The sequence below is a fragment of the Oncorhynchus mykiss genome, chromosome 9 (assembly GCF_013265735.2).
Source record: "Oncorhynchus mykiss isolate Arlee chromosome 9, USDA_OmykA_1.1, whole genome shotgun sequence".
In the NCBI taxonomy this organism is placed as follows: Eukaryota; Metazoa; Chordata; class Actinopteri; order Salmoniformes; family Salmonidae; genus Oncorhynchus; species Oncorhynchus mykiss.
The window spans coordinates 5,001,081-5,015,612 of record NC_048573.1 but is presented as its reverse complement, the minus strand read 5'-3'; the positions used below and the strand labels follow the sequence as shown (position 1 = coordinate 5,015,612).

At 43.0% G+C, this 14,532-nt stretch overlaps 1 protein-coding gene across 5 annotated transcripts in view; it reads left to right on the top strand.

Annotated features, from left to right (window-relative positions):
• LOC110518233 (butyrophilin subfamily 1 member A1) overlaps window positions 1-14,532 on the top strand; it is a 32,712-nt gene that overhangs the window by 2,911 nt on the left and 15,269 nt on the right. For 2 of the 5 annotated variants that reach the window (XM_036987145.1, XM_036987140.1), the window contains exon 5: window positions 12,697-12,751. The exons of the other annotated variants lie outside the window; for them this stretch is intronic. In XM_036987145.1, the coding sequence (XP_036843040.1) occupies window positions 12,697-12,751 (55 nt within the window). The remainder of the gene's footprint in view (window positions 1-12,696; window positions 12,752-14,532) is intronic. 5 annotated transcript variants of the gene reach the window in all.

Here is a 14,532-nt window from a genome sequence, read left to right as displayed (position 1 = left end):
CTTCCTGGTGTGGTAGTGTTACTTCCTGGTTACTTCCTGGTGTGGTAGTGTTACTTCCTGGTGTGGTAGTGTTACTTCCTGGTGTGGTAGTGTTATGGGGTGGAGTTACTTCCTGGTGTGGTAGTGTTATGGGGTGGAGTTACTTCCTGGTGTGGTAGTGTTATGGGGTGGAGTTACTTCCTGGTGTGGTAGTGTTACTTCCTGGTGTGGTAGTGTTATGGGGTGGAGTTACTTCCTGGTGTGGTAGTGTTACTTCCTGGTGTGGTAGTGTTACTTCCTGGTGTGGTAGTGTTACTTCCTGGTGTGGTAGTGTTACTTCCTGGTGTGGTAGTGTTATGTGGTGGAGCTACTACTTTAACGCCTGAAGGTACCATGTTCATCTGTACAAACAATAGTACACACACAACATTAACACCAGCCGTCATACCGCTCACGAAGGAGACGCGTTCTGTCTCCTAGAGATGGACGTACTTTGTTTGCGAAAAGTGCAAATCAATCCCAGAACAACAGCAAACGACCTTGGGAAGATGCTGGAGGAAACAGGTACAAAAGTATCTATTTCCACAGTAAAACGAGTCCAATAGCGACATAACCTGAAAGGCCGCTCAGCAAGGAAGAAGCCACTGCTCCAGAACTGGCATAAAAAAGCCAGACTACAGTTTGCAACTACACATGGGGACAAAGATTGTACTTTTAAGAAGAAATGTCCTCTGGTCTGATGAAACAAAAATATAACTGTTTGGCCATAATGACCATCGTTATGTTTGGAGGAAAAAGGGGGAGGCTTACAAACCGAAGAATAAATTGCATCATGAAGAAGGAAAATGATGTGGATATTATGAAGCAACATCACAAGACATAAGTTAAAGCTTGGTTGCAAATGGGTCTTCCAAATGGACAATGACCCCAAGCAGACTTCCAAAGTTGTGGCAAAATGGCTTAAGGACAACAAAGTCAAGGTATTGGAGTTGGCATCACAAAGCCCTGACCTCAATCCCATAGAAAATTTGTGGGCAGAACTGAAAAAGCGTGTGCGAGCAAGGAGGCCTACAAACCTGACTCAGTTACACCAGCTCTGTCAGGAGGAATGGGCCAAAATTCACCCAACTTTTTGTGGGAAGCTTGTGGAAGGCTACCCGATACGTTTTGACATTTTTACAACGATTAAATGTCAGGAATTGTGAAAAACTGAGTTTAAATGTATATGGCTAAGGTGTATGTAAACTTCAGACTTCAACTGTAAGGTTTCTACCTTCTGCCTAAGTGGCAGGCCCAGAGAGCAAATCAAGTGCACCTATAGGCCTACCGCTGGCCAATCAGATAACTCAGATGAAAGTCTGCATGGTTTCTTCATGCCATAGGCTGTTAAACAAAGGCTCTAACACGCATCAAATACTGTGAGATTTCAAAACCATGACGAGAGAGACTCAACCAACACAGTAAAGAGCTGCTGCTTTTATGAGTAAATTCACATGTTGTTATTCAGCACTGTCTTAGTTCAACACTTTTATAAGATAAGATCTTCCTACTTCCACTCACGCTACAACCACCACTGTAGCTGTAATGAATGAGTACAACCACCACTGTAGCTGTAATGAATGAGGACAACCACCACTGTAGCTGTAATGAATGAGTACAACCACCCCTGTAGCTGTAATGAATGAGTACAACCACCCCTGTAGCTGTAATGAATGAGGACAACCACCACTGTAATGAATGAGTACAACCACCACTGTAGCTGTAATGAATGAGTACAACCACCACTGTAGCTGTAATGAATGAGTACAACCACCACTGTAGCTGTAATGAATGAGTACAACCACCCCTGTAGCTGTAATGAATGAGGACAACCACCACTGTAGCTGTAAGGAATGAGTACAACCACCACTGTAATGAATGAGTACAACCACCACTGTAATGAATGAGTACAACCACCACTGTAGCTGTAATGAATGAGTACAACCACCACTGTAGCTGTAATGAATGAGTACAACCACCACTGTAGCTGTAATGAATGAGGACAACCACCACTGTAGCTGTAATGAATGAGTACAACCACCACTGTAATGAATGAGTACAACCACCACTGTAATGAATGAGTACAACCACCACTGTAGCTGTAATGAATGAGTACAACCACCACTGTAATGAATGAGTACAACCACCACTGTAGCTGTAATGAATGAGTACAACCACCACTGTAGCTGTAATGAATGAGTACAACCACCACTGTAGCTGTAATGAATGAGTACAACCACCACTGTAGCTGTAATGAATGAGTACAACCACCCCTGTAGCTGTAATGAATGAGGACAACCACCACTGTAGCTGTAATGAATGAGTACAACCACCACTGTAATGAATGAGTACAACCACCACTGTAATGAATGAGTACAACCACCACTGTAATGAATGAGTACAACCACCACTGTAGCTGTAATGAATGAGTACAACCACCACTGTAGCTGTAATGAATGAGGACAACCACCACTGTAGCTGTAATGAATGAGTACAACCACCACTGTAGCTGTAAACCACCACTGTAATGAATGAGTACAACCACCACTGTAATGAATGAGTACAACCACCACTGTAGCTGTAATGAATGAGTACAACCACCACTGTAATGAATGAGTACAACCACCACTGTAGCTGTAATGAATGAGTACAACCACCACTGTAGCTGTAATGAATGAGTACAACCACCACTGTAGCTGTAATGAATGAGGACAACCACCCCTGTAGCTGTAATGAATACAACCACCACTGTAGCTGTAATGAATGAGTACAACCACCCCTGTAGCTGTAATGAATGAGTACAACCACCCCTGTAGCTGTAATGAATACAACCACCACTGTAGCTGTAATGAATGAGTACAACCACCACTGTAGCTGTAATGAGTACAACCACCACTGTAGCTGTAATGAATGAGTACAACCACCACTGTAGCTGTAATGAATGAGTACAACCACCACTGTAGCTGTAATGAATGAGTACAACCACCACTGTAGCTGTAATGAATGAGTACAACCACCACTGTAGCTGTAATGAATGAGTACAACCACCACTGTAGCTGTAATGAATGAATACAACCACCACTGTAGCTGTAATGAATGAGTACAACCACCACTGTAGCTGTAATGAATGAGTACAACCACCACTGTAGCTGTAATGAATGAGTACAACCACCACTGTAGCTGTAATGAATGAGTACAACCACCACTGTAGCTGTAATGAATGAGTACAACCACCACTGTAGCTGTAATGAATGAGTACAACCACCACTGTAGCTGTAATGAATGAGTACAACCACCACTGTAGCTGTAATGAATGAGGACAACCACCACTGTAGCTGTAATGAATGAGTACAACCACCACTGTAGCTGTAATGAATGAGTACAACCACCACTGTAGCTGTAATGAATGAGTACAACCACCACTGTAGCTGTAATGAATGAGTACAACCACCACTGTAGCTGTAATGAGTACAACCACTACTGTAGCTGTAATGAATGAGTACAACCACCCCTGTAGCTGTAATGAATGAGTACAACCACCACTGTAGCTGTAATGAGTACAACCACTACTGTAGCTGTAATGAATGAGTACAACCACCCCTGTAGCTGTAATGAATGAGTACAACCACCACTGTAGCTGTAATGAATGAGTACAACCACCCCTGTAGCTGTAATGAATGAGGACAACCACCACTGTAGCTGTAATGAGTACAACCACCACTAATGAATGAGTACAACCACCACTGTAGCTGTAATGAGTACAACCACCACTGTAGCTGTAATGAATGAGTACAACCACCACTGTAGCTGTAATGAGTACAACCACCACTGTAGCTGTAATGAGTACAACCACCACTGTAGCTGTAATGAATGAGTACAACCACCACTGTAGCTGTAATGAGTACAACCACCACTGTAGCTGTAATGAGTACAACCACTACTGTAGCTGTAATGAATGAGTACAACCACCCCTGTAGCTGTAATGAATGAGTACAACCACCACTGTAGCTGTAATGAATGAGTACAACCACCCCTGTAGCTGTAATGAATGAGGACAACCACCACTGTAGCTGTAATGAATGAGTACAACCACCACTGTAGCTGTAATGAGTACAACCACCACTGTAGCTGTAATGAATGAGTACAACCACCCCTGTAGCTGTAATGAATGAGTACAACCACCACTGTAGCTGTAATGAATGAGTACAACCACCCCTGTAGCTGTAATGAATGAGTACAACCACCACTGTAGCTGTAATGAATGAGGACAACCACCCCTGTAGCTGTAATGAATGAGTACAACCACCACTGTAGCTGTAATGAATGAGTACAACCACCACTGTAGCTGTAATGAATGAGTACAACCACCACTGTAGCTGTAATGAATGAGTACAACCACCACTGTAGCTGTAATGAATGAGTACAACCACCCCTGTAGCTGTAATGAATGAGGACAACCACCACTGTAGCTGTAATGAATGAGGACAACCACCCCTGTAGCTGTAATGAATGAGTACAACCACCACTGTAGCTGTAATGAATGAGTACAACCACCACTGTAGCTGTAATGAATGAGTACAACCACCATTGTAGCTGTAATGAATTAGGACAACCACCACTGTAGCTGTAATGAATGAGGACAACCACCCCTGTAGCTGTAATGAATGAGTACAACCACCACTGTAGCTGTAATGAATGAGTACAACCACCACTGTAGCTGTAATGAGTGAGTACAACCACCACTGTAGCTGTAATGAGTACAACCACCACTGTAGCTGTAATGAATGAGTACAACCACCACTGTAGCTGTAATCAGTACAACCACCACTGTAGCTGTAATGAATGAGTACAACCACCACTGTAGCTGTAATGAATGAGTACAACCACCACTGTAGCTGTAATGAGTACAACCACTACTGTAGCTGTAATGAATGAGTACAACCACCACTGTAGCTGTAATGAATGAGTACAACCACCACTGTAGCTGTAATGAATGAGTACAACCACCCCTGTAGCTGTAATGAATGAGTACAACCACCACTGTAGCTGTAATGAATGAGTACAACCACCACTGTAGCTGTAATGAGTGAGTACAACCACCACTGTAGCTGTAATGAGTGAGTACAACCACCACTGTAGCTGTAATGAGTACAACCACCACTGTAGCTGTAATGAATGAGTACAACCACCACTGTAGCTGTAATGAATGAGTACAACCACCACTGTAGCTGTAATGAATGAGTACAACCACCACTGTAGCTGTAATGAGTACAACCACTACTGTAGCTGTAATGAATGAGTACAACCACCCCTGTAGCTGTAATGAATGAGTACAACCACCACTGTAGCTGTAATGAATGAGTACAACCACCCCTGTAGCTGTAATGAATGAGGACAACCACCACTGTAGCTGTAATGAATGAGTACAACCACCACTGTAGCTGTAATGAATGAGTACAACCACCACTGTAGCTGTAATGAGTACAACCACCACTGTAGCTGTAATGAATGAGTACAACTACTGTAATGAATGAGTACAACCACCCCTGTAGCTGTAATGAATGAGTACAACCACCACTGTAGCTGTAATGAATGAGTACAACCACCCCTGTAGCTGTAATGAATGAGTACAACCACCACTGTAGCTGTAATGAATGAGTACAACCACCACTGTAGCTGTAATGAGTACAACCACCACTGTAGCTGTAATGAATGAGTACAACTACTGTAATGAATGAGTACAACCACCACTGTAGCTATAATGAATGAGTACAACCACCACTGTAGCTGTAATGAATGAGTACAACCACCACTGTAGCTGTAATGAATGAGTACAACCACCACTGTAGCTGTAATGAATGAGTACAACCACCACTGTAGCTGTAATGAATGAGTACAACCACCACTGTAGCTGTAATGAATGAGTACAACCACCACTGTAGCTGTAATGAATGAGTACAACCACCACTGTAGCTGTAATGAATGAGTACAACCACCACTGTAGCTGTAATGAATGAGTACAACCACCACTGTAGCTGTAATGAATGAGTACAACCACCACTGTAGCTGTAATGAATGAGTACAACCACCACTGTAGCTGTAATGAATGAGTACAACCACCACTGTAGCTGTAATGAATGAGGACAACCACCCCTGTAGCTGTAATGAATGAGTACAACCACCACTGTAGCTGTAATGAATGAGGACAACCACCACTGCAGCTGTAATGAATGAGTACAACCACCACTGTAGCTGTAATGAATGAGTACAACCACCACTGTAGCTGTAATGAATGAGGACAACCACCCCTGTAGCTGTAATGAATGAGGACAACCACCACTGCAGCTGTAATGAATGAGTACAACCACCACTGTAGCTGTAATGAATGAGTACAACCACCACTGTAGCTGTAATGAATGAGTACAACCACCACTGTAGCTGTAATGAATGAGGACAACCACCCCTGTAGCTGTAATGAATGAGGACAACCACCACTGTAGCTGTAATGAATGAGGACAACCACCACTGTAGCTGTAATGAATGAGTACAACCACCACTGTAGCTGTAATGAATGAGTACAACCACCACTGTAGCTGTAATGAATGAGTACAACCACCACTGTAGCTGTAATGAATGAGTACAACCACCCCTGTAGCTGTAATGAATGAGTACAACCACCACTGTAGCTGTAATGAATGAGTACAACCACCACTGTAGCTGTAATGAATGAGTACAACCACCACTGTAGCTGTAATGAATGAGGACAACCACCACTGTAGCTGTAATGAATGAGTACAACCACCACTGTAGCTGTAATGAATGAGGACAACCACCACTGTAGCTGTAATGAATGAGTACAACCACCACTGTAGCTGTAATGAATGAGTACAACCACCACTGTAGCTGTAATGAGTACAACCACTACTGTAGCTGTAATGAAAGAGTACAACCACCACTGTAGCTGTAATGAGTACAACCACCACTGTAGCTGTAATGAATGAGTACAACCACCACTGTAGCTGTAATGAATTAGTACAACCACCCCTGTAGCTGTAATGAATGAGTACAACCACCACTGTAGCTGTAATGAATGAGTACAACCACCACTGTAGCTGTAATGAATGAGTACAACCACCACTGTAGCTGTAATGAATGAGTACAACCACCACTGTAGCTGTAATGAATGAGTACAACCACCACTGTAGCTGTAATGAATGAGTACAACCACCACTGTAGCTGTAATGAGTACAACCACTACTGTAGCTGTAATGAAAGAGTACAACCACCACTGTAGCTGTAATGAATGAGTACAACCACCCCTGTAGCTGTAATGAATGAGTACAACCACCACTGTAGCTGTAATGAATGAGTACAACCACCACTGTAGCTGTAATGAATGAGTACAACCACCCCTGTAGCTGTAATGAGTACAACCACTACTGTAGCTGTAGTGAAAGAGTACAACCACCACTGTAGCTGTAATGAATGAGTACAACCACCCCTGTAGCTGTAATGAATGAGGACAACCACCACTGTAGCTGTAATGAATGAGTACAACCACCACTGTAGCTGTAATGAATGAGTACAACCACCACTGTAGCTGTAATGAGTACAACCACTACTGTAGCTGTAATGAAAGAGTACAACCACCAATGTAGCTGTAATGAATGAGTACAACCACCCCTGTAGCTGTAATGAATGAGGACAACCACCACTGTAGCTGTAATGAATGAGTACAACCACCCCTGTAGCTGTAATGAATGAGTACAACCACCACTGTAGCTGTAATGAATGAGTACAACCACCACTGTAGCTGTAATGAGTACAACCACCACTGTAGCTGTAATGAATGAGTACAACCACCGCTGTAATGAATGAGTACAACCACCACTGTAGCTGTAATGAATGAGTACAACCACCACTGTAGCTGTAATGAGTACAACCACCACTGTAGCTGTAATGAATGAGTACAACCACCACTGTAGCTGTAATGAATGAGTACAACCACCACTGTAGCTGTAATGAATGAGGACAACCACCACTGTAGCTGTAATGAATGAGTACAACCACCCCTGTAGCTGTAATGAATGAGTACAACCACCACTGTAGCTGTAATGAATGAGGACAACCACCACTGTAGCTGTAATGAATGAGTACAACCACCCCTGTAGCTGTAATGAATGAGTACAACCACCACTGTAGCTGTAATGAATGAGTACAACCACCACTGTAGCTGTAATGAATGAGTACAACCACCACTGTAGCTGTAATGAATGAGTACAACCACCACTGTAGCTGTAATGAATGAGGACAACCACCACTGTAGCTGTAATGAATGAGTACAACCACCACTGTAGCTGTAATGAATGAGTACAACCACCCCTGTAGCTGTAATGAATGAGTACAACCACCACTGTAGCTGTAATGAATGAGTACAACCACCACTGTAGCTGTAATGAATGAGTACAACCACCACTGTAGCTGTAATGAATGAGGACAACCACCACTGTAGCTGTAATGAGTACAACCACCACTGTAGCTGTAATGAGTACAACCACCACTGTAGCTGTAATGAATGAGTACAACCACCACTGTAGCTGTAATGAATGAGTACAACCACCACTGTAGCTGTAATGAATGAGTACAACAACCCCTGTAGCTGTAATGAATGAGTACAACCACCACTGTAGCTGTAATGAATGAATACAACCACCCCTGTAGCTGTAATGAATGAGGACAACCACCACTGTAGCTGTAATGAATGAGGACAACCACCACTGTAGCTGTAATGAATGAGTACAACCACCCCTGTAGCTGTAATGAATGAGGACAACCACCACTGTAGCTGTAATGAATGAGTACAACCACCACTGTAGCTGTAATGAGTACAACCACCACTGTAGCTGTAATGAATGAGTACAACCAACCACTGTAGCTGTAATGAATGAGTACAACAACCCCTGTAGCTGTAATGAATGAGTACAACCACCACTGTAGCTGTAATGAATGAGTACAACCACCACTGTAGCTGTAATGAATGAGTACAACAACCCCTGTAGCTGTAATGAATGAGTACAACCACCACTGTAGCTGTAATGAATGAATACAACCACCACTGTAGCTGTAATGAATGAGTACAACCACCCCTGTAGGTGTAATGAGTACAACCACCCCTGTAGCTGTAATGAATGAGTACAACCACCACTGTAGCTGTAATGAATGAGTACAACCACCACTGTAGCTGTAATGAATGAGGACAACCACCACTGTAGCTGTAATGAATGAGTACAACCACCCCTGTAGCTGTAATGAATGAGTACAACCACCCCTGTAGCTGTAATGAATGAGGACAACCACCACTGTAGCTGTAATGAGTACAACCACCCCTGTAGCTGTAATGAATGAGTACAACCACCCCTGTAGCTGTAATGAATGAGGACAACCACCCCTGTAGCTGTAATGAATGAGTACAACCACCACTGTAGCTGTAATGAATGAGTACAACCACCACTGTAGCTGTAATGAATGAGTACAACCACCACTGTAGCTGTAATGAATGAGTACAACCACCCCTGTAGCTGTAATGAGTACAACCACCACTGTAATGAATGAGGACAACCACCACTGTAGCTGTAATGAATGAGTACAACCACCACTGTAGCTGTAATGAATGAGTACAACCACCACTGTAGCTGTAATGAATGAGTACAACCACCCCTGTAGCTGTAATGAGTACAACCACCACTGTAATGAATGAGGACAACCACCACTGTAGCTGTAATGAGTACAACCACCACTGTAGCAGTAATGAATGAGTACAACCACCACTGTAATGAATGAGTACAACCACCACTGTAGCTGTAATGAATGAGTACAACCACCACTGTAATGAATGAGTACAACCACCACTGTAGCAGTAATGAATGAGTACAACCACCACTGTAATGAATGAGTACAACCACCACTGTAATGAATGAGTACAACCACCACTGTAGCAGTAATGAATGAGTACAACCACCACTGTAATGAATGAGTACAACCACCACTGTAGCTGTAATGAATGAGTACAACCACCACTGTAGCAGTAATGAATGAGGACAACCACCACTGTAGCTGTAATGAATGAGTACAACCACCACTGTAGCTGTAATGAATGAGTACAACCACCCCTGTAGCTGTAATGAATGAGTACAACCACCACTGTAGCAGTAATGAATGAGTACAACCACCACTGTAGCAGTAATGAATGAGTACAACCACCACTGTAGCAGTAATGAATGAGTACAACCACCACTGTAATGAATGAGTACAACCACCACTGTAGCTGTAATAAATGAGTACAACTACCACTGTAGCTGTAATGAATGAGTACAACCACCCCTGTAGCTGTAATGAATGAGTACAACCAGCACTGTAGCTGTAATGAGTACAACCACCACTGTAGCTGTAATGAATGAGTACAACCACCCCTGTAGCTGTAATGAATGAGTACAACCAGCACTGTAGCTGTAATGAATGAGTACAACTACTGTAATGAATGAGTACAACCACCACTGTAGCTGTAATGAATGAGTACAACCACCACTGTAGCTGTAATGAATGAGTACAACCACCACTGTAGCTGTAATGAGTACAACCACCACTGTAATGAATGAGTACAACCACCACTGTAGCTGTAATGAATGAGTACAACCACCACTGTAGCTGTAATGAATGAGTACAACCACCACTGTAGCTGTAATGAATGAGTACAACCACCCCTGTAGCTTTAATGAATGAGTACAACCACCACTGTAGCTGTAATGAATGAGTACAACCACCCCTGTAGCTGTAATGAATGAGTACAACCACCCCTGTAGCTTTAATGAATGAGTACAACCACCACTGTAGCTGTAATGAATGAGTACAACCACCACTGTAGCTGTAATGAATGAGTACAACCACCACTGTAGCTGTAATGAATGAGTACAACCACCACTGTAATGAATGAGTACAACCACCACTGTAATGAATGAGTACAACCACCACTGTAGCTGTAATGAATGAGTACAACCACCACTGTAGCTGTAATGAATGAGTACAACCACCACTGTAGCTGTAATGAATGAGTACAACTACTGTAATGAATGAGTACAACCACCACTGTAGCTGTAATGAATGAGTACAACCACCCCTGTAGCTGTAATGAATGAGTACAACTACTGTAATGAATGAGTACAACCACCACTGTAGCTGTAATGAATGAGTACAACCACCACTGTAGCTGTAATGAATAAGGACAACCACCCCTGTAGCTGTAATGAATGAGTACAACTACTGTAATGAATGAGTACAACCACCACTGTAGCTGTAATGAATGAGTACAACCACCACTGTAGCTGTAATGAATAAGGACAACCACCCCTGTAGCTGTAATGAATGAGTACAACTACTGTAATGAATGAGTACAACCACCACTGTAGCTGTAATGAATGAGTACAACCACCACTGTAGCTGTAATGAATGAGGACAACCACCACTGTAGCTGTAATGAATGAGTACAACTACCACTGTAGCTGTAATGAATGAGTACAACCACCACTGTAGCTGTAATGAATGAGTACAACCACCACTGTAGCTGTAATGAATGAGGACAACCACCACTGTAGCTGTAATGAATGAGTACAACTACCACTGTAGCTGTAATGAATGAGGACAACCACCACTGTAGCTGTAATGAATGAGTACAACTACCACTGTAGCTGTAATGAATGAGTACAACCACCACTGTAGCTGTAATGAATGAGTACAACCACCACTGTAGCTGTAATGAATGAGTACAACCACCCCTGTAGCTGTAATGAATGAGGACAACCACCACTGTAATGAATGAGTACAACCACCACTGTAGCTGTAATGAATGAGTACAACCACCACTGTAGCTGTAATGAATGAGTACAACCACCACTGTAGCTGTAATGAATGAGTACAACCACCACTGTAGCTGTAATGAATGAGTACAACCACCACTGTAGCTGTAATGAATGAGTACAACTACCACTGTAGCTGTAATGAATGAGTACAACTACCACTGTAGCTGTAATGAATGAGTACAACTACCACTGTAGCTGTAATGAATGAGGACAACCACCACTGTAGCTGTAATGAATGAGTACAACCACCACTGTAGCTGTAATGAATGAGTACAACCACCACTGTAATGAATGAGGACAACCACCACTGTAATGAATGAGTACAACCACCACTGTAGCAGTAATGAATGAGGACAACCACCACTGTAATGAATGAGTACAACCAACCATGTGAGGTTCTATTAGACAGTTCTGTTAGTTGACTGATCATGTGAGGTTCTATTAGACAGTTCTGTTAGTTGACTGATCATGTGAGGTTCTATTAGACAGTTCTGTTAGTTGACTGATCATGTGAGGTGCTATTAGACAGTTCTGTTAGTTGACTGATCATGTGAGGTTCTATTAGACAGTTCTGTTAGTTGACTGATCATGTGAGGTTCTATTAGACAGTTCTGTTAGTTGACTGATCATGTGAGGTTCTATTAGACAGTTCTGTTAGTTGACTGATCATGTGAGGTTCTATTAGACAGTTCTGTTAGTTGACTGATCATGTGAGGTTCTATTAGACAGTTCTGTTCTAATCCTGTCTCTCATCCCGTTTAAACAGGAAGCGTGGACGTCAGTAATGAAGAACATGGAGACGATGAAGAATGAGGAAGATGAGACCAGTGAATCCCAGTCTTCCATTGGTTTAGATGATGTGAAATAATCTATAATAATAGTATTATGTGTCATTTAACAGAAATGTTTGGATGGTCCCAGGAATCAAACCCACTATCCTGGAGTTACAAGGACCTTAACTATGACTACATAGGAATATGCATGGCTAAGTTTACATTTTAGTAATTTAGCAGACGCTCTTATCCAGAGCAACTTACGGGAACAATTAGGGTTAAGTGCCTTGCTCAAGGGTACATTGGCAGACTTTTCATCTTGTCATCTCAGGGATTTGAACCAGCGACATTGGTTACTGGCCCCACGCTCTTAACCACTAGTCTACCTGCCACTCCATATATAGCACTAGTCTACCTGCCAATCCATATATAGCACTAGTCTACCTGCCACTCCATATATGGCACTAGTCTACCTGCCCCTCCATATATAGCACTAGTCTACCTGCCACTCCATATAAAGCACTAGTCTACCTGCCACTCCATATATGGCACTAGTCTACCTGCCACTCCATATATGGCACTAGTCTACCTGCCACTCCATATATATTTACTGTGCAGCCGTATTCATTGATCTGGCCAAGGCTTTCGACTCTGTCAATCACCACATCCTCATCGGCAGACTCAACAGCCTTGGTTTCTCAAATGATTGCCTCGCCTGGTTCACCAACTACTTCTCTGATAGAGTTCAGTGTGTCAAATCTGAGGGTCTGTTGTCCGGACCTCTGGCAGTCTCTATGGGGGTGCCACAGGGTTCAATTCTTGGACCGACTCTCTTCTCTGTATACATCAATGAGGTCGCTCTTGCTGCTGGTGAGTCTCTGATCCACCTCTACGCAGACGACACCATTCTGTATACTTCCGGCCCTTCTTTGGACACTGTGTTAACAACCCTCCAGGCAAGCTTCAATGCCATACAACTCTCCTTCCGTGGCCTCCAACTGCTCTTAAATACAAGTAAAACTAAATGCATGCTCTTCAACCGATCACTACCTGCACCTACCCGCCTGTCCAACATCACTACTCTGGACGGCTCTGACTTAGAATACGTGGACAACTACAAATACTTAGGTGTCTGGTTAGACTGTAAACTCTCCTTCCAGACCCATATCAAACATCTCCAATCCAAAGTTAAATCTAGAATTGGCTTCCTATTTCGCAACAAAGCATCCTTCACTCATGCTGCCAAACATACCCTTGTAAAACTGACCATCCTACCAATCCTCGACTTTGGCGATGTAATTTACAAAATAGCCTCCAATACCCTACTCAACAAACTGGATGCAGTCTATCACAGTGCAATCCGTTTTGTCACCAAAGCCCCATACACTACCCACCATTGCGACCTGTACGCTCTCGTTGGCTGGCCCTCGCTTCATACTCGTCGCCAAACCCACTGGCTCCATGTCATCTACAAGACCCTGCTAGGTAAAGTCCCCCCTTATCTCAGCTCGCTGGTCACCATAGCATCTCCCACCTGTAGCACACGCTCCAGCAGGTATATCTCTCTAGTCACCCCCAAAACCAATTCTTTCTTTGGCCGCCTCTCTTTCCAGTTCTCTGCTGCCAATGACTGGAACGAACTACAAAAATCTCTGAAACTGGAAACACTTATCTCCCTCACTAGCTTTTTTTGTCAGAGCAGCTCACAGATTACTGCACCTGTACATAGCCCACATATAATTTAGCCCTATCAACTACCTCTTTCCCAACTGTATTTAATTTATTTATTTATTTTGCTCCTTTGCACCCCATTATTTTTATTTCTACTT